Source organism: Trichosurus vulpecula, chromosome 6 (genome assembly GCF_011100635.1).
Source record: "Trichosurus vulpecula isolate mTriVul1 chromosome 6, mTriVul1.pri, whole genome shotgun sequence".
In the NCBI taxonomy this organism is placed as follows: domain Eukaryota; kingdom Metazoa; phylum Chordata; class Mammalia; order Diprotodontia; family Phalangeridae; genus Trichosurus; species Trichosurus vulpecula.
The window spans coordinates 115937888-115965400 of record NC_050578.1 but is presented as its reverse complement, the minus strand read 5'-3'; the positions used below and the strand labels follow the sequence as shown (position 1 = coordinate 115965400).

The 27513-nt window shown below is 35.9% G+C and overlaps 1 protein-coding gene across 2 annotated transcripts in view; it reads left to right on the top strand.

Moving 5' to 3' along the window:
• Positions 1-27513, top strand: part of NAA15 (N-alpha-acetyltransferase 15, NatA auxiliary subunit) — a 94012-nt gene that overhangs the window by 19857 nt on the left and 46642 nt on the right. For both annotated transcript variants that reach the window (XM_036762841.1, XM_036762840.1), the window contains exons 2-5: positions 16452-16536; positions 24920-25024; positions 25886-26043; positions 26994-27128. In XM_036762841.1, coding sequence (XP_036618736.1) covers positions 16452-16536; positions 24920-25024; positions 25886-26043; positions 26994-27128 — 483 coding nt within the window. The remainder of the gene's footprint in view (positions 1-16451; positions 16537-24919; positions 25025-25885; positions 26044-26993; positions 27129-27513) is intronic.

The window sequence follows — 27513 nt, the reverse complement described above, 5'->3', positions numbered from 1 at the left end:
AGTCATCCTGTAACCTTCCTTCCTGCTAGGGTCTCCCTGTAAACACTTATGAATCCTGTCTGGCTTGCCTGCCTTCTCTCCCTCCTCAGCTCTCTGGACTCTGAAGCTCCCTGGTTTTCACTCCACTCTCTTATCCACACTCTTTCTGCAGCTCTGTTGTTCTTATTCCTCCTCCTTGGGCTGGATTCTGAATTCTCCCTTCTGACTTGTGAATTCTCAGTTCTCAGTGGCTACGTTCTGGGTGTATATACTCTTTTTAGGGCCTGAAGGCTTAATGCCCAATCAACAAAAGGATGTGGGCCTGAGGCTTAGTGCCTAGTCAGTAAAGGCCTGTCTACAAACAAACTTCAATCTAGCTTCCCTTAATTGGCCCCACCTGAGGTCATTGATTGGCACCACAAAGGTGTGCACCTGCCTCTAATCAAGCCTCCCTGCCTTGGCCCCACCTGAGGCCTGTTGAATGGGTGGGAAAGATCTTTAATCGCTGATTGGCATCACACATGTGTAGCCAAGAAATACGCATCCTCTTTTTCTATTTTTGTTCAATAGTAACCACATCTATCATATATAACTTTCTACCATTCAGATCCTTACCTTTTTTTGCTTAGATTTATCTGAGTCTGAAAGGGGTACATTGAAGTTCCCAACCATAGTTTTACCATCTGTTTTTCATTCAACTTTTTCTTTAGGTATTTAGATCCTAAGCCATTTGGTGCGCATATATGTTTTATATTGCTATTAATTTATTATCTGTAGTACTTTTTAGCACAATTTATTTTCCCCATTTATCTCTTTTAGTTAAGCCTATTTTTGCAGTTACCTTGTCTGAAATCTTCTTCCCTTTGCCTTTTTTCTTAATTTCAGCTGAAGTAAAATAGATTTTGCTCTAGCTCCTTATTTTAACAGTGAGAATCTTAATGTTTCAAGTGTGTTTCTTGTAAATAACATTGGATTCTGTTTTCTAATCCATTTTGCCATCCTATTCTGTTTTTGGGGATGAATGCTTTTTTTTTTTTTTTTTTTCCAAACAGCATAAATCTACACTCTTTCCCTTCAACTCTAACACTCCCTGTCCCCCAAATTGAGAATGAAAGAACAAAATTCTCATTACGAACATATATAGTAAAGCAAAACAAATTCCCACGTTTTCCACATCTCCAAAAACAGTCTTATTCTGCACTCTTATCAGAAGGTGGATAGCTTGTTTCATTATTAGACCTTTGGAATCTTGGTAGATCACTACACTAATTAGAGTTACAAAGTTTTTCAGAGTTGTTTGTCTTGACTCTTGACCATATTGTTATCATTGTATGAATTATTCACTTGGCTCTGTCCACTTCACTCTGCATCAGTTTATACAAGTCTTCCTAGGTTTCTCCAAAGCTATCCTCTAAGATATTTCTTACAATACAATAGTATTCTATCACATTTTATATGTCATAACTTGTTGAATCATTTTGCAGTTTATGGGCATTCCCCCAGATTTACATTTTTTGCCACCTCAAAAAGAGCTAGAAATATTATTGTAATCTTTAAAAGTTTGTTTTGTTTAGGACTGATCCCTCCCTTAATCTACTCTCTCCCCTTCCTTCTTCCCTCTTCTCTCCTTTCACTCTGATTTCCAAGTTGGGTTGGATGTAGTGTATTTCTGTACCCCTGTGTGTGAGTGTGTGTGTGTGTGTATGTGTTTATTTTCCTCCTTGTTTATATACATGTCTTTGGTGTGCTCAGGTTATGTGACATAATTTTCCCTAACCTCCCCCCAGCTTACCCCTCTCCTACAAATGTATTCCTCTTCTCTTTCCATTCTTAAGATCATCAAGACATAACAGAGCTATTCCCAGGCCTTGTCTAATTAGGCTCCCTATGTGACCCCTAATGATGATGAGGTTCAGAGGGGACACAAGTATCATTTCTCCAAATTAAAATGTAAGCAGTTTGTCTTTATTTAGTCCTTGCTGTTTATTTTTTTTGTTTCTTTTAATGCTTTTGTTTAAACATGGGGATTTCTACACATCTTTGATCTTTTCATTAGGAGTATTTAGAAGTCATCAATTTCATGAAAGATCCATTTTTCCCCTTGTAGGATTATGTTCTCTTTTGCTGGTTAAGTTATTCTTGGTTGTAAGGCTACATCCTTTGCCTTTTGGAATATTTTATTCCATGCTTTCTTTTCCTTTAGAGTGGTAGCTGCTAGATTTGGAATATTTTATTTCATGCTTTCTTCTTCTTTAGAGTGATAGCTGATTGTGGCTCCTTGGTACCTAAATTCTTTCTTTCTGACTGCTTACGTTATTTTTCTTTGACCTGGAATGTTTGAATTTTGGTTATAATGTACCCCAAACTTTTCTTTCTTTTCTTTTGATTGACATTTTTTTGCATTTTATTTTATTTAGGAAGTTGTAATCTTTTTAATCTTTTTATTAATTTATTTTTAGTTTTCAAGATTAACTTCCACAAGATTTTGAGTTCTAAATTTTCTCCCCATCTCTCCCCTTCCCCCACCCCATGTCAGCATGCATTCTGATTACTCTTTCCCCCAATCTACCCTCCCTTCTATCACCACCGCCCCCCCCCCCCCCAACCTCACCCCTTCTCTTATCCCCTTCCCTTCTATTTTCCTGTAGGGTAAGATAGATTTCTATACCCTTTTGCTTGTGTATCTTATTTCCCAGTTGCATGAAAAAACAGTTTTTAACATTCGTTGTTAAAACTTCAAATTCTCTCCCTTCATCTCTCCCCACGCACCCTCATTGAGAAGGCAAGCCATTCAATATAGATTATACATGTGTAGTCATGCAAAACACTTCCATAATAGTCATGCTGTGAAAGACTAACTATGTTTCCCTCTATCCTATCCTTCCCCCATTTATTCTATTCTCTCCTTTCACCCAATCCCTCCTCAAAAGTGTTTGCTTCTGACTACCTCTCTCCCAGTCTACCCTCCCTTCTATTACCACCCCATCTTTTTTATCCCCCCCCCCACTTTCCTGTAGGGTAAGATAGATTTCCATACCCAATTGAGTGTGTATGTTATTCCCTCCTTAAGCCAAATCCATTGAGACTAAGGTTCACTCCCTCCTCACCTCCCCCCTCATCCCCTCCACTGTAAAAGTTTTATCTTGCCTCTTTTATGTGAGATAATTTACCCAAATCTACCTCTCCTTTTCTCCTTCTCCCAGTACATTCCTCTTTCACCCCTTAATTTTATTTTTTAGGTATCATCCTTTTGTATGCAACTCACCCTGTGCCTTCTGTCTATACGTATACACATAGATATACATACATATACACACGTATATGTATGTGTGTATGTGTATGTGTGTGTATGTGTGTGTGTGTGTGTATATTCCCTCCAGCTACCTTAATAGTGAGAAAGGTCTCATGACTTACAAATATCATCTTTCCATGTAGGAATGTAAAGAGTTCAACTTTAATAAGTCCCTTATGATTTCACTTTCCTGTTTACCTTTTTGTGCTTTTCTTGAGTCTTGTTTTGGAAGTCTGATTTTCTGTTTAGCTCTGGTCTTTTCATCAAGAATGCTTGAAACCCCTCTATTTCATTGAATGTCCATTTCCCCCCATAGGATTATTATTCAGTTTTGCTGGTTAGATGATTCTTGGTTTTAATCCTAGCTCCTTTAATCTCCGAAATATCATATTCTAAGCCCTCCTTGCAACTTTTCATTTCGAGGTTTCTTTCAAGAGGTAACTGATGGTTACTTCCCATTTTCAATTTGCTCTTTGGTTCTAAGATTATGAGCAATTTTCTTTTAAGATGTCTTGAAATACAAAATCTAGATTTTTCTTGGTAATGCTGTTCAGATTGTCCAATGATTTTTACATTTCTTTTTTCCTCGATCTGTTTTCTAGATCAGTTGTTTCTTGCTATTAAATATCTTATAGTTTCTTCTATTTTTTCGGCCTTTTGATTTTGTTTGAGTATTTCTTGTCTCTTGGAGTCATTGGCTTCTCTCTGGTCCATTCAGATTTCCAGGAAGTTTATTGATTGGGCATGGTTTTGAACTTCTTATGCTAAGCTGTTAATTCCCTTTCTAATTCTTTTCTTCCATAGTTCTCATTTCTTTTCCAATTTTTCTCTCTTGCATTCTCATTTCATTTATTTAAAAAAAGCATTTTTAATGCACAAAAAATATGAAACTTATTTCATCCCTTCTAGGAATTCTATTTGAATTCGTGCCTCAGTTATGTTTTTCTTTGAGGCTTTGCTTATAGATATTTTGCAATCATTCTCCTGAGTTTGTGTCTTCAATGTATCCCTGCCACCACAATAGCTTTTTGTGGTGGGATTCTCCTTCCTTCCTTCCTTTTTCTTCTCATTCTTCGGTCTACTTCATGATTTTTGACTTCATGTTAGGCCTGGGCTCAATGCATTTTTCATAGGAATGTCTTAGTTGATCCTTTTACTAATTATCTGAAGTGTTGTGTTGTCTACTGGGGTCTAATCCAGGGCAAAGTCTGATTGCTTCCCCCCATTCTGAACTTTGCAAGCTCTTGTCCTGGATTTGAGTTTGATCAATACTAACTGTTGCTGGACTCAGCTGCTTTCAGCCAGGTTGGAAGTTTTGATGTTTTAGAGTGACAGAACTATAAGTTTCTCTTTAGTTTGGGAATCTTGCCTTTGATGTTCCTTTTTAGGCTTCAGACCAGACTAGAAAGTGCCACTGAGATCCTGGGATCTGAGCCACACTGCTGCTGCTTGCTTCTGAACTTATTCTTCAGTACACTGCCCAGGGCCTTCCACTGTTCTCTACTCTAGAACCCAGCCCTGGTCTGCAGTTTTCCTTCTCATTTAGCCCTGGATTTGTGAGTGACAAAACTGATAGCACCTATTTCTGTTGTGGTGCTTTGCTTTGGGTCTGGGGTACCCCTGTATAGGTCTAAGCCCTCTATTTGCCCTGAAGGCTAGTGTTCCTTGTCACCATGCTCCTGCCCCATCCCATCCCTAGTATTTGCAGCCATTTCTATTTCCTGATGTTGATCTGGGATTGAAAATTGACTCACTGTAACATTTTTTCTTTTCTATCCCTCACCTCCCTGGCTCCCCTTCTCTTTAAAAAATTTCCCCAGAAGGATTTGGTCTGTAACATGTTCTAGGTCTTTTTTGGCAGAGACCTCATTGTATTGCTTCCTGCTACTCTGTCACCTTTCCTCCTCCCTGTGCTCCCTGTTTATTTTGAATATTAGGGGCAGCTAGGTGGCGCAGTGAGTAGAGCTCGAGTGCTGGAGTCAGGAGGACCTGAGTTCAAATGTGACCTCAGACATTTGACACATTTACTAGCTGTGTGACCTTTGGCAAGTCACTTTTTATTTAATTTATTTTTTTTTTTTTAATTTTTAGTTTACAACATTTGGTTCCACATAATTTTGAGTTCCAGATTTTCCTCCCTCCCTTCCCCCCTCCCTCCCCAAGACGGCATGGAATCCCATATAGCTTCCACGTATAACTTCGCATTGAATTAATTTACACACTAGTCAAGTTATGGAGAAGAACTGTGATCAATGAAGTGAATCATGTGAAAGAAGAAACAGGACCAAAAAAAAAAAAACAAAACCAACTCTTTGGCAAGTCACTTAACCGCAATTGCCTTGCCTTCCCCCCTCCAGAGAGAGAGAGAGAGAGAGAGAGAGAGAGAGAGAGAGAGAGAGAGAGAGAGAGAAAGAAAATATTTTGGATGTTAGGCCTTTATAAGAGAATTTGTTGTGGAGCTATTTCTCCCTCAGTTAACACTAGAAGGACTGGAATTTAAGAAAACCTCCAAGGCCTGTGCTACTTAACCTGACACACTACACTTTTTTAGATCCATAAAGTCAGTTACTAAATATTTATTAAGCACTTACCTTTTGTGCCAGGCACTGGGATTTGGGAATACAAAAAGAGGTGAAAGACTCAACAAGCAAATGTGTACTAACAAATTATGTACAGTATAAATAGGAACTAGTTAAGAAAAGGAAGGCACAAGAATTAAGAAGGGTTAGGAAAGACTTCCGTAGAAGATGAGATTTTAATTGGGAATTGAAGCCAGGGAAACTAGGGGGTGAAGATGAGGAAGGAAAGCAATTGCATGGGATGTAGCTAGAGAAAATGCCCAGAGCAGGGAGGCCAGTGTCACTGGATCAAAGAATACATCTTGGGGGAAATGGTGGGAGAAGACTGGAGTGGGGGAAGGGATGGAGGCTTGTTATGAAGGGCTTTGAATACCAGACAGGATATTGTATTTGGTCCTGGAGGTAATAGGGAGCCACTGGACTTCATTGAGTAGGGTGGTGACTTGGCAGTGATTTGATGGGACCTGTGCTTTAGGAGAATCACTTTGCTGGCTGAATGGAGTGGAGTGGGTAGAGACTTAAGACAGGCAGACTTACCAGCAGTTGTTGCAGTAATCAAGGTGTGAAGTGATGAGGACCTGCACCAGAGTAGTGGTAGTGTCAAAGGAGAGAAGGGGATGTTTTTGAGAACTGTTGCAAAGGTAAGTTCAACAGGCCTTGGCAACAGCTTGAATAGGGGTGGGTAAGAGATAATGAGGAATCCAGGGTGACTCCTAGGTTGTGAGCCTGAGAGACTGGGAAGATGGTGTTGCTCTTTATGATAACAGTGAACATAGCAGTAGGGGAAGGTTTGGGGAAAGATAATGAGTACAGTTTTGGATATGTTGAGTTTAGGATGTCTACTGGACATCCAGTTTGAGATATTTGAAAGGCAATTGGAGATTGTGAGATTTGGGGGTCCACAGAGAGGTAATTTGAGAATCATCAGCATACAGATGATAATTAAATCCATGAGAGCTGATGAGATCATCAAGTGAATTAGTATATAGGAAAAAGAGAAGAGGGTCCAGGACAGAACCAGGATACAGAGAATGTGATCTGGAAGCAGATACACCAAAGGAGATGGTGAAGAAAAAAAATGAGATAGTAGAATGAAAATTTTTATTTCACAATAAAATTATGGTATCTCTTTCTAATTATTTGTGTTTAAAGTGGCTTGTATAGATTGGAGAAAAAATATTTTATCAAGTATATTTCCTTGAGATCACTTGTTTAGGAATCCTATTTTGCATACCTTTTGTCACACATTTGCTATTAGTAGGATTTTTGCAAATGAATTATACATCTGTGGTCCTATAACTTTTGGTTTGCCACTTGGACAGTCTTTGGCGAGCTCCTCACTCATCTTTTGGATGTATTCTCATTAGCTAATGATGGAATCGTTCAGTCGTTTCAGTCATGTCTGAATCTTTGTAACCCCATTTCGGATTTTTTTGGTGAAGATACTGGAGTAGTTTGACATTTCCTTCTCCAGCTCATTTTACAGATGAGGAAACTGAGGCAAACAAGCTTAACTGACTTGCCCAGAGTCACACAGCTAGTAATTTTCTGAGGTCAGATTTGAACTCAGGAAGATGTTGGTCTGTCACTATTCACTGTGCCTCCCACCTAGCTGCCCCAATGTTAGGATTACAAACTTTTTAATACATTTAGCTCTTGATGAGGGCCACATCTATAAAATTGTTGGGGGAAGAAGCCATCTTGCTGCTTTTGATAAGTAACCCTTTGTGATTTGGTCAAGAACATCTTACTCCTATGTTATTTTAAATAGAGCAGTATCTGGCTTTTGCTTGGGGTTGTTATCTGCTGGAATCTGAGCATCTGGATGGCAGATATTCATAAATAGGTACAAACCTGAATCTATTTAAGTGGAATGAAATCAGTGTCCTTACTGCCTTCACTGTAAATTTCAAAACTAGAATTTCATACAGTGGCCTGCTTGTTTTCAATTCTCTACAGTTCTCACTAAAAATCCCAAATATGTTTCACCTTTATTTTGCAAGTCTCAAAAGATCAAGGGGATGTAAAAAGTTGCCATCCTTTGTAGCCTTTGTTGAGTAGTGGTTTCATTGAATTTCAACAGTACAAATGAATGTATGCTTGTATTGTTGCTTTCAGTATTGTCTTTTCCAAGTGAGGAAATGCATTGAAAAAGTATTTTCAGTGTTTTTCTGCCAACCCCAATTTTTAGGCCAGATTTGTCTGGTTTGTTTGACATATATTGAATATATTTACATCATGCCTTTTGAGGCATCAGTTGCTCATCAACCATTACATGTGCATCAGGTATAAATGCCTTCTGAACAGATTTCAATAAAAGGATTCCACAGTGAAGAGGCTGGACAAGATTTATGCTGAGATAGATTTTATTTGCCTTCATTTTTCAGGTCAAAGCAAAAGTACTTCATTACTTATAGGGATTGACAAGGTGATACAATTTTAATGAACAAAGGACATGTCCCAGGAGCTATTTCATACACTTTTTATGGATAGATTTCTTCCACTGTTGATATGACAATTAGGACAATGTGACAATAAAAACAATTAACTTTTCTGTTTCTTCTAATGTAACAGGCCAGTTAGCACTCATTGGCCGCCTGCTTTTTTACATTTCTGAATGTTTATAAGCATTGACTCGCTATATGAGATAGAACCAGATAATAATGTTTAGCTATTGTAAGTGACCTTAAACTCTTGTTGCCAAGAAGAACTATTTTTACTTGTCAGACATTGTGACTCTTCATCTCTTTTGTCACAAACTTGGGTCTGAGAACCTTCTTGCTAGTGACTTTTAGATTGTCTGCTGTATAAGGAACTTCACCAATGGACTCATCGTTGTTGGAATCAGATGAGCTCTGTTTCACACATTGCAGTCATAACATTTACATTATTAAGTTCACTGTCTGAAAATTTACCATTCAGTGAGTCAGATGGGATATTTCTTATTCTAAAATTTGTTCATAGAAGAATCTCTTGGACAGTTTATCAGTGAAGATGCAAGCAAACCTATATTGTTGTGATATCCTAACTATAAATTCTGCAAATCTGAATAGCTAGAAAAAATAATAAAACACATGCGATGGTAAAATTTTATTTCACTCTGTTTTATAAATGTTTGACAAATTCTATTTATACTCCAAGTGGAAAAGACCAATACTGGGCAAAGAAACAACCAAATACAAGTAAACGTAGGAACATTTCCTCTTACAACAGAGTATAAAATGTTTAAGTATATGCGTTCTTCAGCATCTGGTCCTTATAGGTAGGACTACATGCTTCATTTATTTATTTATTTTGTTTGAAAAATCTTTAGAATGGTAAGGAATGTTGATAATAAAGATATAGAAAAAGTAAGGAAGTAGAAATACTAAGTCTTTCTGAGTTTCAAGTGTCTTTTAAAAAAACCAACTTCATGAATTGATGCACTTGGTTCTTTTAGAATTAAGTGCTTCTCTTCAAATGGGGTTATTCATTTTTTTCATGCAAAAGTTTTTTAATTTATGAAATTTTGAAATTATCCATTTTATCTTCCATGATCACTTTTGACCTTTGTAGAATTGAGAATCTTTACCTTTGTATAGTTATGCAGAGTACCTCCTTTGATTCTCTTTTACTTTTAAAAAAACCATATAGATAGTTATCAATATGTATATTTATACAAATATATGTATACATTTGGAGTTGAATGTGGCATTATGTATAAGGTCAAGTTACCCAGAATTTCTTTTGTAAGGTGAGTATTTATTCCGATTGTTGATCTACTTTGGTTTATTTAGATGAAGGTTTCCAAGGATAGTACCCAGCAAGGCAAAATGGAAAGAACAGTATATTGTCAAGGGAGTCTCTAGGCCTAGTTTTTAATTCTGGGGGTGTTGGGCACATGATTTTGGACCATTGAGTAGATCTTGGTTTAGGATAGAGCTTGATAAATCCTTAGATTCTTAATGATTTCATCTCAGTGCATACTACTGAAGTGCAGAAGAAGTCATTTCTGCCACCTATTGAGTGAGGGTTGATAATGTGGTGAGAGAAGACCGATGTTTCTTGCCTTGGTTAGGGAGTAGGAGAGGAATAAATAAGCAGTTGCCAATTTTGCAGTTGTATTTATGACTGTAGTTGCTGCAGGGGTATTTATGACACCATTGGGGTGGAGTGAGTTTACTGGCATCTCTAGTTCCAGTCCAGTTCTTCTAGGTATCCTGATCTGATACTATTTTCTACTGGGGGTAGACTGTGCTGGCTGAGTAAAGAAGATGAAGAAACCAAGGAGCAGAATTCCCTTTTTATTATTTAAAATATGAAACTTTTCTATGCGCTTGTTTAGATGTAAACCCATTTTATACCACTCATTGTTGGCCTTTCAGATTGGGAAGGGGATAGTTATTAAAACAACCTTGAATGTTAAAGGTCATTTCCTAAATTTTGGGAGTGAGGTGCAAAGCATATTTATTTGTAGTTTTTATATTTATATATGTATTTATAGTTTCTGAGATCCTCTCCAACTCTGAAATTCTGTGATGCCTTACTTGTTATCCGCAGTCATTTCTCATAGTCAGTTTTTAGTACCTCTGTCCTGACTCTTATTTCAGTTTAGCAAGCATTTATTCAGTGCATGCCACGTGCAAAGCACTATTCTAGGGTTAGTAATAACTCACATTTATAAATATCTTCCTCCATTGATGGACTCCAATGCTGCATAGTTTTTGTTTTTGGACGGCGGAAGGCAGGGCAGTTAAGGTTAAATGACTTGCCTAAGGTCACACAGCTAGTAAGTGTGTCAAATATATGAGGCTGGATTTGAACTCAGGTCTTTTTGACTCCAGGACCAGTGCTTTATTCACTGTGTCACCTAGCTGCCCCTTGCTGTATAGTTTTTGTAGGTGATTCTTGGTTCTTAAAAGCTGTGCTTAGTGGAGCACAAGTTCTATTGGAACCTACCAAACCAGAGAAGCTTTTTGAGTCTGTACCCAGGAATGGGCTCTGCTATCAGAAAACCAGTCTCGGTAAGTTTAGAGAAACTTACCTCCTAAATGTTGACCACCAAATGATGCTGTTTTTCTTTCCATCATAGAGACTCTTGGAAATTGTGAACTGAGGCAAAGAAGGGGACTTCACATGGACAAAATTATGGATCATTGAAGTACATTGAAGTATGTTAAATAGCTTCCCTCACAACAACCCCGTGAGGTCATGCAAATATTGTGATTCCCAATTTAAAGATGAGGAATCAGGCTATAAAGAAAAAAATAAAACTGTCCCTGCCTTCAGGATCTTACAGCCTAGTAGTAGAATAAGATACTGTATATATAGATAATTATAATGCAAGCTCCAGAGCCATCAATTCTTTAGGATTAAGTTATTTAGCTTCCAGTTAATTTTTAATCCTTTCTTCAGTGGCCTTTTATCAAATACAATTTTTATTACCTTATGGCTAGTAAAGGATGTGATTTAATAGTTCTAATTTTTTGTGTTTATGAGCTTTCTATGTCCCTAATTACTTTTTTTTTTTTTTTTGCCTTCAGCAAGTCATAATCTTTGCTGGTAAAGGGTCTTTAATGTTGATGGCTGCTGACTGATCCAAAGTAGTGGTTGCTGAAGGTTGGGGTGGCTGTAGCAGTTTCCTAAAATAAGACAACAATGAAGTTTGCTGCACAGATTGATTCTTCCTTTTATGAAAGATTTCTCTGTAGCGTGTGATGCTGTTTGATAGTGTTTTACCCACAGTAGAATGTCTTTCAAAATTGGAATCGGTCCTCTCAAACCCTGCTGCTGCCTTATCAACTAAATTTATCTAATATTCTTTCAATATTGTTGCCTATCAGGGAATAGGGAGTTTCAAGAAGAGGGAGAGAGATGCAGCAATGGCCAATTGGAGAAGTCGGAACATACAGCATTTGTTGATGAAGTTTACCATCTTATATGAATGTAGTCTTTCTCACCCCAAAACAATTACAGTAGTAATATCAAAGATCATTGATCACAGATCACTATTAACAGGCATAATAATAATGAAAAAGTTTGAAATATTCTGAGAATTACTGAAATATAACAGAAACATGATGTGAGCACATGCTGTTGGAAATGTGGTGTTGATAGGCATGCTCGAAGCAGGGTTGCCACAAATCTTCAGTTTGTAAAAAATGCAATCTCTCTGAAGTATAGTAAAGTGAAGCACAATAAAATGAGGCATGCCTGTTCTCTGCTTTCTGATCTATTTATCTCTCCTTCCATTTTGTGAGTGAATTCATTCCATTCACTTTCACAGTTTTAATTGTGTATTGCCATACATCCTGTACTTTCTCTTAGACTTTTTCTTTTCTTTGCCTCTAGTAATACTGTACTCAGTACAACTGATTCATGCTTGATGCAACCTGCTTCTTCTACTCTACTTCTCTTCTCTTTTACCCAGATACCCAAAGTCTAATCATAGCTTTTAACCCCCCTTTTCTTTACTTTTATTCCCTCCTCAATCCACCCCCCTCGTCTTACTCATTACCATTCTTTTCTATACTCTACCCTGTCTTGCTACTCCCTCTTCACTCTCCCAATTTCCTCCTGTTTCCTTGTTTAGTTGAATGCATTTCTACACTAATCTGCATGTGTTTGTATTCTACCTTCCTTTGACTGTTTTAGATAAAAGTGAGGTTCAAGTGGTGCCCATTTCTCCCCCACTCCTTTTTTTCTATAGACTTCTTGGGTACCTGATTATGTGAGATAAGCTCCTTCCTCACTTTTTCCTTTTCTTCTCTAGTTTATTCCTTTTTACTCTTCCTGGTCATTCCCCTTTTTAAATCCCTAGAAGAAAATCAATTCACTTTCAAGTTCTGTTTTTCTTATTTAACTCCCCCAGTACCTTTTGAAGACATCAAAGTGCTGAAGGGATACTTGATTTTTATTCCCCTCCTATTAGAATATTGGCTCTTCGTCATTATACAGCCCCTTTCAATTGCTCGAATAAATTTGCCTTTACAGGTTTCTCTGGACTCTTGTAAAAACAAGAGCCAAGACTGGTCTTCAGGAATGCTTGAAAGAAATTTTGTATTCCATTAAAAGGTCATTTTTTTCCCAAACTCTGTAAGATTATACACAGCATTGCAGGGTAAGTTATTCTTAGTTGTAAGTTGTTATAAATACACTCACGCTGTCTAGGAATAAACAATATTCGGGAAGCCAGGAAGATTTTCATTATAGTGTACATTTATTCTTTCTGAATAAATGGGTACATCCCCTGAACAGAGTACAGGTGAGTATAAGGACTCAGACAAATGCCAGTCCTTTTATTGACTCCCAATTCAAATTTCCCACCTGGTTCTTCATTGGCCAGATGCAACCCCCTGACTGCCTATCCTTCTCAAATGGCTCCTTAAACGTGGGGACAAGCTTCCAACCTTTCACTGGGTCAGAAGCCTGGTCTCTGCTAGATCATAGCTTTGGTCAGAACCAGTTACCTGACTTACAATCTGCTATCACTATCCTGTGGAAACAAAACTCCTCCCACCATTTCTTACATAAGTTTATATCTTTTGCTTTTTGGAAAACAGCATTTCAGTATCTCCACTCATTTATAGTAAAAGGTATCATTCTTTAATACTTGAATTCTTTCTAGTGATTTGTAGTAGTTTTTTCTTTGATATGGAAGCTCTTCATTTTGGCTATAGCATTCCTAGAACTTTTCCTCATTGGATTCTCTTAATCTTTATTTTCCCCTTTTGTTCTAAATTTGGACAATTTTCCATTCATGATGTCTTGTAATAGGGTCAAATGTATGCTTTAGGAAAATCGCCATGGCAGTTCTATGGAATGGGAAGAGACTAGAGGAAATGTGATTTCTAACAGAGCACTCAACAGAGCAACTCAAGGAAGCTTTTCAAATATGTTGGTGTTCATTGGGATTTTCTAACATAACTTCATTCTGGCATATAACTTCTAGATGATGTTAATTTTTGTATACAGTTCCTAATTTATCTTTGCTACTTTTCCTGGAAGTAAGCCAAAGTTTTAGGGAAGTTTTTGCAAAACCAGGCAAGCCAGCTAGCACTCAAGTCAATGAAGAGCTGATTATTAACTTCCCTTGCTTTTTGACACCATTAAATTTTTTGCACCCATGGCACATTGATTAATAGCCTAGTTCTTCTCTTTGCTACCCACTAATATACTTATTCCTTCCCTCAACTACAAATATAGGATGAGTAACGTGAACATTTCAAGGTACGAAGAATAAAAAAGATTACGTGAGAAACATGATACCAAATTAACCTATGCTTGCCCTTTATGAACTTTGTAGTCTGGTTTTGTTTTTATTGATTATTATAAAACATCTCATGAACTTGGCAAACAGCAACAAATATGATCATTTCTAGATACAAGGAACAGGAAAAAATATAGAATTATGTATAAAAGAGATTCTTTATTTTAAACAGCTAGATTTTTTAGTGTGTATAACACATTTAACATGGTAATTCTAAAACTCCTAACACTCGGCTCTTCCAACTCTCTCCTCTGCATTTTAAAACTGTTTCGTTAATAGTCTCCCTCCCTCCTTTCTTCCTACATTTGCCCCCATACCTTTTCCTGTAACAAACAGTTGCATTCAAGCAGAATAAATAAATATATTCACTGTTTCTGAAAATATATCTCATTTTGCACTTTTAGTCTTATCACCTCAAGAGGTGGGAAGCATGATTTTGTTGTGGTTGGTTATCACATTGATCAGAGTTCTTTACTGGTGCAAAATTGTTTTCCCTAAAGCTGTTTTAGTTATTGTATAAATTGTTCTGGTTCTACTAATTTTTTTGTATCAGTTCATACAAGACTTTCCATGATTCTCTGAATCCCTTCCCTTTCTTATTTTTTATTGTACAATTCCATTGTATTAAAATATGATAATTTGTTCAGCCATTCCCCAGTTGATGGACTTCCCATTTTTTTCCCAGTTCTTTGCCACAGTAACAAAGTGCTGTTATACATATTTTCATACACATGAGTTACAGTAACATTATTACAATCATATTGTATTATTTGGTAGCTTAAGGATACCCCCCACTTCCTAATGCCTTTCTCTCACATACCCAAAATTATTTCCTCTTCAAAAATGTAAGTTTCTTGAGTGCACACTTCCAACAATTAACATTTTCCTATTTTGTTGTCTTTTTCATTTTGATGGGTATGAGGTAGAGTCTTAGAGCATTATGAGAATTACTTGTTTGCTTCTTGGCATTTGTGGAGAATGACTCTTGTTCTTTTATGTATTTGAATCAGTTCTTTAGAAACTTTATCTATCAGAGATATTTTCTGCAAAGATTTTTGCCCTTGGCTAATTGTTTGCTTTCTAGTTCAAACTGAATTGATTTTGTTCATATGAAAACTTGAATTTTATGTATCCAAAATTATCTAATTTTTTTCCTGCGATCATCTCTATCTCTTCTATAGTCAGGAACTATCCTACCATCTGTAGTTGTAGAAGGTACCACTTACCTTGCTCCTCTAATTTATGATATGACCTTTTATATGTAGATCCTGTATCTATTTGAAACCTGTTGTGGTAGTTAATGAAATACTGCTTCTATAACTAGTTTCTTCTAGACAGCTTTACAGTTTCCCCAATAGTTTTTAAGTTTTAAGTCCTTACCCCAATAATTGAAGTCCTCAGGTTTACTGAATACTTTACTACTTTGTTTCTAGGTGTTTCTTATTTCAATCTGTCCCACTGATAAACTTTTCTGTTTTTTAATCAGTACCACATAGTTTGATAATTACAGCTTTGTAATATAGTTTGATCTCTCTGGTACTGCTAGACTTTCTCACTTCCCACTTTTTTTTCCCATGATTTCCCTTGAGATTCTTGACATTTTGAACTGCCAAATGAATTATATTAGTTTTTCTCCATTTCTATAAAGTAACCATTTAGTAGTTTGGTATGGCACTGAATATGTAAGTTAATTTGGATGTGTTTTTATATTTTCATGGCATAGCTACAAGCAATCAATATCTATCTGAGTCTGTATTTTTAAAAATACAGTAGTTGTTTTTCTTTAAATCTAGCATTTTGTATTTGGTAAATAGACTCCCACATATTTTATACATTTTGTAGTTATTTGCATTTAATTGATGCTTCTAGTTCTTCCTCTTGGGTTTTATTGGTAATACACAGAAAAACTGATGATTTATGTGAGTCTGTTTTAGATCCTCCTTTATTAAAGTTCTTAATTGTTTTTAATTTCAAATATAGCCCATGATTTTGGAGAGTGGCATTTCTATAAAATTATAGTGATCAATTTTACGTATTCATATTTGTTGACCAGGTTGACGTTGGAGATATGACTTGCAATTCTATACATGTTAGAAACTCATAGTGTTGTAGAAACATCTTCTGGTGATGAAGATCTGCCATTTGTCAGAACTTTTTAGTTTAGAAAGTTACTGCCACACTGATACAATAGGTGAATCACCCACAGTCACATAGTTACAATGTGGCAGAGTTGAATCCCTTTTTTCCTGACTTGAAGAAAGGCTCTCTATTTCCTGTGACCTCTTAATATTGTACTGAAAAGAGTATTTTGCAATTATTGCTAAACTGGTTTTCTAATTGTTTTTATTAACAGAGATGCTATGAACACAAACAATACAGAAATGGATTGAAGTTTTGTAAACAAATCCTCTCAAATCCCAAATTTGCAGAGCATGGAGGTGAGTTTATTTTTTTTAAAAATCGGGACAATACTGTTTTATGTTGCAGTTATAAACTTAAAGTGATATACTTTTAGATAGTAAGTAGTTATTCCTATTCAAGAACACACTTCACTTAGCAGAATGTAAACTTAGAATTGGCAGAATTAGGGAATGAATATGTTTTATCCATCCAGTAATATAGATTTATGAAAATCTGACTCAGGAATATTGCCTCATTTAGTAATTCTCTGCCTTCTTTGCTGCCATTGTGTGACTTCGTCAGTCTACCTTCCCATTGGCTAGGGACAGTCAGAGGAAACAGTCACCATCCTGCAATTTAAGGTGGGCCTTGGTTATAATTTATTAATAGTGTTGTTGTGAAACTATATTGGTTAGACCAGTGTTATTTTCTGTCAAAGATTTGGATATCCAGAATTTTCTTTTGACATCTAATTTATTTGGTAGAATAATTTTGTAGTTTTTATGCTGCTTTTGTTTTTACTTGTATCTGATGGACTGTTACTGCTATTAATCCTCAAATTCTTCACCTTTGCTAAGAATGATCTCTTCAATTATTGCTCCCTTACTTTTTTACTTTTATTTTTACCACGTGAAATCATCAGAATATAGAAATTATTTTGCATCTTCTAGACTATTTCACATTTCATAAAATACTTTTTATTTTGGGACTTGGTTTAATATTTTGGTGAGAAGTAATATTTTCAGACTCAGAAAAGTATGCTAGGTTTGGTTTGAAATTTTGATCATATAAAAGTTTTTTTCCTATTGGTTGGATTTAAATAGCAGGTCTCAAATAACAACTTTAGATAATTACACATCAGAAGGGAAGTTCATTTGATATGTGTGGAGCTTGTTAATTTTACTGTTGCTTTTATATTACCTTCATTTGTGAATATATCCCTTCCTCTTTCCTGATCCAGAGAATCATTCCGTGTAAGGAAAATTGCAAAAAGAAAGAGGGGAAAAAAATTGTTTGGCAAAACCATTTGCTGTTTCATTAGTATCTGAGAGCATATTCAGTATTTCTTACCCATATTTCCCTGGTTCTACAAATAGTTGAGGGAAGCACATTTTCTCAGCACTTCTCTGAGGCCAGGCTTGGGCACATTAGAAAGCATTCAGTTTCCCTTTTTTGTGCTTTTCTGTCTACATTGCTGTTGCCATTGCTTTCCTGCTTCTGCTTCCTTACCTACACAGCTGGAATGTAGCTGTGAAGTTGTTTTTGAGACCAAGGAAAAGAAGCTGAATGGGGTTATTAAGTTATTATAAGGTAATAAGGTGTGAACACCCACAAGCCATTTAAAAAACAAACCACTAACCAAGCCTGAAAATCTCAATCAGTATGGAGAGTCTTTATCTGTGTTCCAAGTGTAGGCTGATCTCCTTTCTGGAGGAAAAGGTGAAAATACCTCATAAGTACTTATCTGCACTCCAGGATGTTAGGGACAAAGACAAGCTCCTAAAGGTAATATGTAATCTAAGCTTAAATGCAAGCAAAAAAGGAGGGGAGGTAGTAGAAGGGAGACTTGACCATTGTTAGGAGCTGGGAGAGTGGAAGTGTTATGTGGTGAAAGAACATAGAATAATGGCCAGAGGAGGAAGAGAAGAAGTAGGTGATTCCTTGCTTAGGGGTACTGAGGAAGCTATTTGTTGACCTGATAACTGTAGTTGAGAAGTTTATTGTATTCCCTGGACATGTATCCAGCAAAAGAGAACCTCCCAATATATATATATGAAAACAAACATCTCTGCACTTGTGGTGATTCATGCAGACAAATATGATAATTTCAGAAGAGAAATAAAAAGTATTACCAAAGGTTATGAGGTCTTGGTCTTTATAATTTCATTATATTTACTTTTGATATTTTTTTGGGGTGTATTCTTTACATTGTTGTAACTACTGCGTGTTTTTTTTTATTTTGCTTATTTTACTCTCCATCAGTTCATATCGATCATGTGCCACAATTTCCCTCTTATCCCTTTCTTTTTGGTGGGGGGAGGCTCTCCTGTTATAAATTATAGAGGCAAATGTATTTTCCTTACTGTTGCCAACTGAAGGCAAGAGATCCTGAAGAGAAAAATTGATCTGGGAAGTGAACCAAACAGCTGGCTAAAAAGGTAGTGTCTGAAAATGGAATTTAGACCATGGCTTAATATAGGGATAATAGACTCTTGACCAACGACAGAATATGTCTAACAGAGGCTGGTAAGGATGTAGTTGCTGAGTAGTTGCAAGATAGCAAATCTAATCAAAAGGTCTTTAGCTGAAAAAAGTTAGATAGGGAGGAGACTGTTTAGGTGAACCCCACATCAGTTACTTTAGAATATAGTTATAATGAGGGTAGAATAGTAGTTGAGAGACATAGAAGTTTACAGGAAACAGAACTCAAGAAAAGGAACCAGTGGTAAAACCCCTAGTTCTAAATATCTACATATGCCCCAAATTTAGGCGGTAGGCAAGAGGAAATAGAGTTCCTGGTGAAAAGAGGAGACTTTTACATGGCTGAGGTTTTTTTGGGATGAAAACATGATTGACTTACTAGACAGATACAACTTATTAAGAAGACAAAGAATAGGCAAAAGTGTGTGTGTGTGTGGGGGTTATGTGTATATTTCTTTTTCTGAACTTAGACATGAAATAAAATAAGCATTTCCATATGCATAGTAAAACAAAAAAGGATTTATGCATGTTATTAACAGCTTTTCTGTTAAAATATAAGTATAAAATTGGCAAAGCTGTTTAGCTTGTCTGTGATTTTCTTTTCCTTTTTTTTGAAAAAAAATACATTTTTATTAACATTTTCTGTTTCTAACATCACTATAAAATCCATTTTATTCCTCACTTTGCCCCTCCCAGGTAGTCATTCCCATATGACAAGTAGGATTTTTTTTGGAGAAGGTTAAAAAAAGAGCACAGTTGAGCAGTACTTTGAAAAAAAGTCTGAAAACATGTGCCATATATAACATCTGTGGACCTCTCAGAAAGGGTGGGTTTGGGAGTATCCTCTCATATCTCTTCATTTGAGTTCCACTTTATCATTATAATTTTGTTACATTTACTTTTGATTTTATGGTGTGTTATTATTTACATTGTTGTAGTTTACTGTGTATATTGTTTTCTTGATTCCGCTTAATTCTGCATTAATTCATATAAATCATGTACTATAATTCACCTCTTTTCCCTTTTTTTGGGAGGGCTACCACATTCTTTTTTCTTTTAAAAGACAAGGACAAGGAAGGAAATAAATAACTTTTTTAACATATGTATAGTCAAGCAAAACAGATTGCCACTTTGGCAGTTTCTGAAAAATGTATGTCTTATTCTGATCCTTGGATCAATTGCCTCTCTTTCAGGAATGGATAGCATGCTTCCTCATTGATCCTCTGGAATCATAGTGGATCAGTGCACTGATCAAAGTTCTTATGTTTGTTAGAGTTGTTTGTTTTTACAAGATTGTTTCTATATAAATTGATCCCCTCTTTCTGTTTGCTTCATTCTGCATCAGTTTATACAGTTCTTCCCAGGTTTCTCTGAAATGGTCCCTTTCATCGTTTCTTATGTTGCAATAATATTCCATCACATTCGTATCATCATTTGTTCAGCCACTCTCTAGTTCAGGGCTTATTAGACTTTCTACTTGAGACTCTATATGGGGTCACAACCCACAGTTTATGAAGGATCCCAAACTTAGTTGTCCTACTACTCCCTTAAAAACATTACTCGGGCCCTGCCTGCCCCCTGCTCCCCCCCCCCCCCCCATCTACTTTCTTCAATCCTTTAATGGTTTTTTTTTTTAAATTTGCATCATTTCAAAAAAATGTAAGATATTTTAAAGAAATGATTCCTCTTAAATTTAATTCATTGTAAATTTGTAGGGTTTTCCCTGTATTGAAATTTTGATGACACAGTATTGTGTCATGAAACTATGTAGTATCATATTGAAAACAAGCCATTACATGCACTTATTCCTGCTGATGCATGCTGGCCTTCTTGACAGTGTGCGGCAGGCTCGCCTGCCAACACTTGTTTATGAAGACCTGTCAGGGGACATGACCACTGATCTATTATAACTTGCATTTTATATGTTTATTTGGAAAATAATATAATCATTATGATTTTGTTACACAATAGATAAAACATGTATGAATGGTTTTTCAAAATTTTTTATCTTATGCTTCCACCGCCCCCTTGTTTTTATTCAGAGCCCCCCAGTTGTACCCAAGGATGTTACTTGTGGGCCACCCCCAACATTCCAGCACCCCCCGGGGGCAGTGTCTTCCACTTTGGGAACCTATGGTAGTTGATGGGCATTCCCTTAGTTTGTAATTCTTGGCTATAACAAAAGAGTATAAATATAAATATTTTTGCACATATGTGTCCTTTTTCTCTTTGATTTCTTTATGGTATGAGACTAGTAATGGCATTGCTGACTCAAAAGACGTGTAAATTTTAGTGACTTTTTTTGGTCATAGTTCCAAATTGCTTTCCAAAACATCTGGACCAATTCATAGTTCCACCAGCTGTGCATCAGTGTTCCTGTGCTCCCATAGCCTTGCTAACAATTGTCTTTCTTTTTCTTCATTGTTGTTATCAGTGAAACTTACCTTAAATGTATACTGTATCTAGAGATATTAATTATGATTTGAAGCTGTAAGATATTTAAAAATAAAGCTTTTGTATCCACAAATAATGTGAGTTTCACCTATCAAATCTCTAATATCTGCACACTTAAAAAAAAACTTCTAGCCTATTTAAAAATCTTTCATATGAAGATTTTGAACCTATTTATTAAAAATAGAAAAATGCAATGTTTTCTGATTGTTTGGTAAAACAACTTATTTACCTCAAAGAAGATAGAAATTTACTCCCTGAACTTCAACAAAAACCTTTATTTTGTTGGTTGATAGGGATGTTTGTGAGGTTCTCCCTGTTTTGACAGCCATTAAAATAAAGAATTCAAAGAAACAATTTAAAACCACACGTTAAGATTGTTGTATAACAGGGTGTTAAATCATGATTTTCTAAAAGAATAAAGCACAATCACATTGCTCTCACTACATTTTTTAAATGAAAAAAAATTAGTGTGAAGAAGGATTTTTGTGCTGTTAATAAAATAAAGTTAAAATTTCTTTATTTCATCATTATCTCATTTTAAAATTTGTTTTCCAACACACATTGCTAATGTACAACAGTATATGCATATGTATTTTTTATATACACACATAGATTCGTATAGGCACATATTGTGGAGCTAAACTATCAAGCAGAATATACAAACATTAAATTCATTAGGGTTAATGCTAAAGTTTTATACTTGAGCTGAGAAAATTAATTTCAGATTATAAAATGGGAAGAGGCAAGATCTGAAAATAATCTAGGATTTTGAGTGGATTACAATCTCATTATGAGTCAAAAGAGTGATGTAACAGCCAACAAGCTAATGCAGCCTTGGACCTGCAATAAGGGAGACATAGCTTCTAAGAATAAGAATGTGAACATCTCTTCTCTGCTCTTATCAAGCCTTATCTAGAGTATTGTTTTCAGTTTGGGATACCACAGTTAAGAAGGACATTGGTAAGCTAAAGAGCACCAGAGGAGAGAGAGCCACCTAGGATACGAAATGGTCTTGCATAAAGTGATCCTTTGATGAAATTGGGGAGTCCTGATTAGTGTGTTTAAATATTTGAAAGTCTTATGGAGGCGATGTTAGACTTGTTTTCTTTGTCCCCAGAGTGTGGAATGAATATCCATGAGTATTTAGGTTTGATATGAGGAAGAACTTGCTTGTGGATTGAGTTACTTCTAGAAGTGGTGGGTTCTCCATCTATCAGAGGCCAAATGACCACTTATGTCCCTTGTGCTTTGAGTACTTTACACTTAAACGTGTTCAGTAAATATTTGTTGAATTGTCTTGAATTCAAGTAAGATTCATCTATGAGATGGTATACACACATTTAAAGACAATTTTATATGTAAATCTGTACATTAGGACAGTAGTTCTCAAACTTTTTGGTCCTAGAACCTTAAAGTATTGAGGACCATCCCCTTCTAAATCCCAGAACTTTTATGTGAGTTATGTCTACTGATACTTCATTAGAAATTAAAATGTCTTACTATTATTATGAAATTAATTTTGTCCTTGAGGACCCCCAGAAATCTATGGACCACATTTCATTAAGATATCAGCATAACCATGGCTGTGGAGCCAAATTATGTGTTAAGATAGGCTGATCCTAGATACTTTTCAGAAGTTAAGTTACTGACATGCAGTGGGGCCTCATAAGGAAGTTTCATATATACAGTGGTTTGTGACATGGACTCCAATCATAGCAATACTGTGAGATTACATGGTTTTATGTTAGTAGATAATATTAGCCATATATGGTACTTAATACATGCTTGCTGATTATGTAGACCAGAGGTGTTAAACTTGCAGGTACAAGTTTCCATTGCTCTAGATTAAAATGTAATTGGGAAATGTATGACAAAATAAATAAAAAATGCAACCCAACATAGATTATGTTAATTTGTGGTTTTTTAAGTCATTGGCCTCCAGACCATTGGTGTAAACTCTATAACCCACATCAGGGGGCATGTAGTGCTATGTAAAGAGAACTGGGTTTACAATCTGAGGCCCTGGGTTCAAATGCTACCTCTGAGTCTTCTGCATATTTGACTGTTATGAGCCAGTTAACTACCCTGAGACTCAGTTTCCTTAAATGGGGATTGGACTAGATCGAACAGAGGGCCATTTCTGTATCAGTGATTCTTTTACCATGTACCAATTTCATTCTATTTCTACATAACTAAAATCATATTTATTACTTTCCTCTGTATTTAGATCTCAATTCTGCATGTACCTGATATTTTCCCCGTCTCCTGAACTCAGTCTTAAATTTTAGCATTTGTCATTTGTACTTTATACACAGGATGTCCCAGAAGTCTTAAGCCTCTAACGCTTAAAACTGCGCTAAGACTTTCAAGATAGCCTGTACTCGAGTCCCTCATGTTCAAGTAGATCTGTGAGTTCCTCCAGGGATGCAGATCACAGCCCTTCCATGCCTAAGTACCTTGTGCTCTTCTTGTCCATGTCCTTCTGTAAGTTCATCACAGGACAACAAGGTACCAGTGGGTCATTCTGGATATCCTCTTTTCATTGCTTGCCCTTGACAGCCTGTCTTCTCTTACTATTGTAGATTTCCTTGACGGTATATTTTAGTCCTGTTCTTATTTTAAGTTCTTTGTTGGTTATATGTTGCTGCCTGCTCAAACCCATCATACACATCTGCATCGAGTTCTGTATAGCATTAATTTCTACTTCTTTGGAGAATGTTGTATTGCATGTCTGGATGCCATATAGCAGCAGTGGTATAATATCGGTATTTAGAAGATGGGCATTTGTTTCCACGGGAAAGTTGAATCATTAAGGAAGCTTTGTAATTTTCCTAAGTTAAGCCATCTAATTCTTCTCCTATCCACTTCCAGGCCCAACTCACAATCCATCAATATTGTCTGTCTTACTTATACATATTGATGGCCAAACTCTATAGATTTTGATCCAAATTATCTCATAATCTGGGCAATAGACATTCTTTATCCACTTAATCTTATGTACGTAGATAGTCCGGCAAATGTGGCTTTAGATTTCTTTTCCAGGAGGCACAGAAGGGTTTGTTTCAAGGTTTTCATGCAGTGAACACATTGTCATCTATGAATACTAGCATCTGGAGGATTTCACCATCCACAGAAAAACTCTTCAGCTTGAACTCTGCAATAGATAGATACCTTTTTACCCATGGTGGCAATCACACAACCTTTTATTGCTAAATTTTCTCCCTCTCCTGCTGTTTATGATCAGGAGATTTTTGATCAGAGTAATTAATGTCATGTATTTCAAAGACTCTTCAATGATTTGGGTGAGAATTTTAAAATCAGTCTTTTCTTCTACTAAATCAAATGTTTTTTTTCATAATCCACAAACAGTAAGCCCAGTGGGATTGTATATTATTCTCATTTTTCAGCCAGTTGTGAAATGGTAATGATATGGTTGTTGATCTATTGTTGAATATCACTTGTATAAAAGCCTGCTTGTTCCCTACTAATAGCTTCATTAAGAGGCCCTTGATTTATGTATAGCTCAGTAAAGAGTTTCTGTAGGTGGGAGAGTAGATACCTGGTTTGGTAATTGTTAATATTTTCTTGGTCACTTTTTTTTTGTGGTATTAACATGGTTTGAGTCCTGTTCCTTCCCCCTGCAACTTTAGTATCTTCCCCTCCTTTTGATTCATTGCATATCAATCCCTAAGTGCTCTCACAGTTGTCTTTGGCTATGTGGGCTTCATTTTTTTTTTTCATTCTCATTTGATCTTCTTTCTTTAGAAACTCTGGCCATGAAGGGGCTAACATTGAACTGCTTGGGAAAGAAAGAAGAGGCGTATGAGCTGGTTCGTAGAGGCTTAAGAAACGATTTGAAAAGCCATGTGTGTATCCTTTCTGAGATGGGCTTTAATGAGGAAATTGTACATTTTCAGTCATGTAGTAGTATTAGCTCCTCCATTTGTTTCCATTTCTGCTCTATAAAAGTGAGAAAATTGATAGGTGGATACATTCTTGCCATCCTACATAGTAGATATGAAAGTTCTCCACACTCTAACTAAAAGATGTCATTATGTTGATTATTATATTTACTTATGATCAGTAGGTAGAATTTTGTATTTAGGTACTAGATAAAGAAAATTAGTGAATTTTGTAAAGAAATGAGGAAAGAAGTGAAAATGTCATATTTTTACTGGTCAAACTACCTTTGTGTGTTTCATGTTGTGGGATGAACAAAAGGCATAAAACACTTTCCTTTTATAATAAGTAATAAGTAGATTTTACTTTGTTATTGATTTAGCTAATTGATTTATCATTGCCGCATCAGGGTCATCCTTATCTTCGCAAACACAGCTATTTGACTAATGGATTTATACAGCATCATGCAGTGGAAGGAGCACTGGGCTTAAAGCAAGATCATACCTAGATCTGAATCCTTCCTCAGGCACTTAATACCTGTGTGACTGCAAGAAAGTCATTTAAAACTTCACTTAGCCTCACTTTCTTCATCTGTCAAAAAGGGAAAATAATATCTATAATATTTCCTTCACAGGTTAGTTGTGAGGATTAACTATTGTAGAGCATGTTATGCAAACTTTAAAACACTATGTAAATGTTTGCTCTATTGTTTTTTTTGTGAGCTCATATTACAGATGATCTACTCATTTGTATAGTATCTGGCAAAGCACAGTTTTTGAATGTCGTCTTTTCACTTTTCAGTTCTGTAGTGGCCTTAACTAATTCCTTTAGGTTGGCATGTTTATGGTCTTCTGCAAAGGTCAGACAAGAAGTATGATGAAGCTATCAAGTGTTATAGAAATGCACTAAAGTGGGATAAAGACAATCTTCAGATCTTAAGGGACCTCTCTTTATTACAGATTCAGATGAGGGACCTTGAGGGTTATAGGGTAAGTATACAGAAAAGTAAGTGTGAAATGTTTATTTTTAAGGGCAAAATAATACTACTCTTATTCTAATTATTTATTTATTTTCTGCGGAAGAAATGTGAATTCTTTTTTATTTTGCGCTCTTTACTATATCAGCTGTGTTTATTCAACCATAATAACCATTTTGATGTTCAAGGCTAATGTGGATTACTTCAGAAGGGTATACCTGATCACTTACATGAAAATTGACTGTATACATGGTCTCAAAGTGCCAGATTGACAGTGCTTGTTATCATTTTGTTGACAGTATATAGATATTGCTTTGATTTCCTGCACTTTTTGTAATTTTAAAATTTCTTTCATTGGCAAGTTAATCTCAGTGATTCAAGTCTCAGCTAAAATTTTCATAGTTCCTACGATGAAATTACTATACTCAAATATTTTTGATAGTACATTGAAACCTGTCCATTATTCTCTTCTGGTTTACCTTAGGTTCATTTCTTCAGTGTTTAAATAAATTATCCATTTGCCGTGAACCTCCAGAAGTATTCTTTTGGAAACTATAGTTTCTTGCATGTATATCTGTTGACATGAACTTTGACCATCTAATCTCTTTATTGAGAAGGGTTGATATAGGAATCAAGATTAAGTGTTCTACTTTGTGTGAAACTATTATTTTTGTATTTTGAATTTTATTTTAGTGAGAGTACGTCTTCAAAAAAATTATTAATGCAGAAAAACCTAAGCAATTTGGATATTTTGTGTATTTCTTAAATGTTTTTTCCTTTACCTCTTCTACAGCCACGGAATCATGGTTTTCCTGTTACTAGATACTGTTTTACTCCTTACTGCTTGCGTTTTGTTTACCCTCTAATGTATTTGCTTCAAACTTAACTGAATGTAGCATATAGTATAGTACATTTAAGTAACAGAATAACTACGGGAGAAATATCAGTAAAACTGTTTTTCAGGAAACGAGGTATCAATTACTTCAGCTTCGACCTGCACAAAGAGCCTCCTGGATTGGCTATGCTATTGCATACCATTTATTAGAAGATTATGAAATGGCAGCAAAGATTTTAGAAGAGTTTAGGAAAACACAGCAGGTAATAATTGGGAATAATTTTACAAGCCCGACTTGGAAATTTTGTTATTGCATCTAAAATTTTATCAACTTACGTATGCCTCATTGTGCCATGAAGGTGACTTTGAGCTGTTAAAGGTTATATTAGAATGTAAGTTTCCCCTGTTTATACCAAGCTAAAAAAACTTTGATATTGACCTGGTGATGGTATCAGTTGCCCGAGTACAGTCAAAATAAATTTGGAAAGCATGAAGATGTCAGCGTGGCTGTGGGGTGATAAATTTTTGGTCATAGCAGTTCTTAGAAGCTAGTGTAGAGGGGTTTTTGATTATTTGCCTTCTGTGTTGCTAGGAGCAGTTACTTTTACCAATGAAACTACAAATTCTTGAAGTATAAAAATAAAATTT